Source organism: Curcuma longa, chromosome 5 (genome assembly GCF_044706935.1).
Source record: "Curcuma longa cultivar G26 ecotype Majalengka, Jawa Barat chromosome 5, ITB_CL_G26_1.1, whole genome shotgun sequence".
Classification (NCBI taxonomy): Eukaryota; Viridiplantae; Streptophyta; class Magnoliopsida; order Zingiberales; family Zingiberaceae; genus Curcuma; species Curcuma longa.
This window is the reverse complement of record NC_133865.1, coordinates 8,399,802-8,402,190: the sequence shown is the minus strand read 5'-3', so window position 1 is coordinate 8,402,190 and position 2,389 is coordinate 8,399,802. Positions and strand designations below refer to the sequence as shown.

Here is a 2,389-nt window from a genome sequence, read left to right as displayed (position 1 = left end):
TGCTCGTCTTGCCGACAAAACTGACCGAGGAAAATCCACCCGAATCCATAGCCCTTGCTGTTCCACAATCACGACGCAGGTGTTCTTTTGGGTAAACTTAAATTTTAACTGCGTGAAATGTTAGTTAGGATGTATAAAACGGGCGGGTCCCGCTATATTATGCTGGGGTCGCGGTGTCGTGCTGCTGTCTGAGCCGGTTTATTAATAACATATCGGCAAATTGCCGAAAGCAATTAAGCCAACAGAGTATAACGTGCAGCAGCGACATAAAAGCGTTTCAGTTTGGGTGTGATGGATGATCATAACAGTTGTTACGTAGCTGTAAATAGCTATGAGTTTATAGCAGAGTTCTTGTATTTCTCAACTCTCCCACTATTCTTCTTCGAGGTCAGTTTTGAATCAGGAAGAGCGAAGGAAAAGATTTTTGTTGCTGTTTTTTTTTTTTGCTGTAAATTTTGTTCGCATTGCTTGTTGTGTTGTTTGTTCTTGATTTCGTGTACTACTTGTTGCTTTGATTTCTCCGCTTTACAATCCAATTTGTTCTTCTTTCCTGGAAGGGGAAGCAATCGGCCGGAGTTCGGGGAAGCAAAAGAGAAATCTTTCTTCTCCTGTTCTTCGAATTTTTTCGTAGTTTTTTTTTTTTGAATTAGAGGCGATATCTTGTCGGTTGGATTTTTCCATTTGGGAATTTCGGAGGAGAGATCTGAGAATGCGGTCAAGGAGAGCGGAGGGTGGGGAGGCGGCGGGGGCAGCAGCGTTTGCTTCCGTAAAGGAGTCTCCAGATAAGAAGTCTGCGGAGTGGGAGGTCAGGCCGTGTGGGATGCTGGTCCAGAAGCGCGATCCCGACGCCGATGCCACCGGTGCGGCTCCGGTGCCCACCGTCCGCCTCAAAGTCAAATACGGCGTCGCGTCTCACGAGATCTACATCAGTTCCCAGGCGACCTTCGGTAAGAATTCCATATTCGTTATTCTTGTTCGATTGGTCGGCAAGGTGTTCGATGAATTGAATGAGAGAATTTTTCCGGTGATGTGGTTCGCTGCGCAGGAGAGTTGAAGAAGGTTCTCTCGTCGAAGACTGGTCTCCACCCGCTCGACATGAAGCTGGTGTACAAGGACAAGGAGCGGGACTCGTCGGCATTCCTGGACATCGCCGGCGTGAAGGACAAGTCGAAGGTGCTGCTGCTTGAAGACCCCACCGCGCAGGCCAAGCGCTTGCTCGAGATGCGCAAGGCGAAAAAAATGGAGAAAGCCGCCAAGTCCATCTCCGACATCAGCCTCGAGGTCGACCGCCTCGCCTCCAAGGTAGTAATCTCCCACAGCCGGGCGCCGCCACCGTCATCTACCTCTTTCCCTCCAAGATTCGATCTTTTTCTCAATAATTTGATCAGGTATCGGCGTTGGACACGATTTTGAGCAAAGGTGGGAGGGTAGGGGAGAACGACGTGGCCAATCTCATCGAATTGCTGATGAATGAGCTGATCAAATTGGACTCCATTGTCGCTGAAGATGATGTCAATGTGCAGAGAAGATTGCAGGTAAGCTCAATGCTGCCCTTAAACACTCGACGATTGTATCAAACTTTGACTTCATTCTCTGCTTGGATCAGATCAAGAGAGTGCAGAAGTACGTGGAGACACTGGACATGATCAAGATCAAGAATTCAAAGGCACAACAACAGAACCATCAGCCACAGCATCAGATTCAACCTCAAAACCAACAACAAATGCATCAAAATGGGAACTTGCAGCAGCAGCAGAAGCAACATCCAATTCAGACTCAGCATCAGCAGCAACTCCAGCAAAAGAAGGTGGTGGTAACAACCAACTGGGAGACATTTGATTCTCTATTCATGCCATCCACCTCTGCCGCCGCCGCCACTGCAGTCAGCTCCGTCGCCACCCCTGCTCCTCATCCGAGATTCGACTGGGAGCTGTTCTGAGCATCTGGTGAATTGCCACAGAAGAAGAAGAAAAGGCAAAAATTCCTGGCTTGGAAGCAACATTGTGTGTGATTATGCTTTTTGTAGCTGTTTCAATTTCTGGTGAGATCCTCTAAAACAACATTTCCTTCTGCTCTATTACTCTTATTCTTTGTGTGTATATGTTATCTCGATAGAGGGTTTCACTCAGATCCATGAAAAATAATGAACGAATGAATGATTGTTATTGTTATTGTCATGTCTACCATTTGAGGCGAAAGAAAGAGGCTACATTTCATAATTAGGATGATCGATAGCCCATTCAACTGACAATAATATGATTGGATCCCCTTAATTGGGATGAATTCAATCATTCCTGTTTTTATGATAGTAAATATCATCGTAAAAGGCAAAATACTCGTGTTGAAATCGTGGTTGGTTGTGCTGAGATGCCTTTCTTCACGCATCAAA

General features: G+C 46.3%; 1 protein-coding gene across 1 annotated transcript; it reads left to right on the top strand.

The window, feature by feature from the left end:
* Nucleotides 1–302: 302 nt before the first annotated feature.
* On the top strand, nucleotides 303–2,180 carry LOC141829168 (BAG family molecular chaperone regulator 2-like). Its single transcript, XM_074716587.1, has 4 exons — nucleotides 303–947; nucleotides 1,046–1,302; nucleotides 1,389–1,535; nucleotides 1,607–2,180. Exons 1-4 carry the CDS (start codon nucleotides 710–712, stop codon nucleotides 1,937–1,939), a joined length of 975 nt encoding a protein of 324 aa, XP_074572688.1. The 5' UTR covers nucleotides 303–709; the 3' UTR covers nucleotides 1,940–2,180.
* Nucleotides 2,181–2,389: the final 209 nt, after the last annotated feature.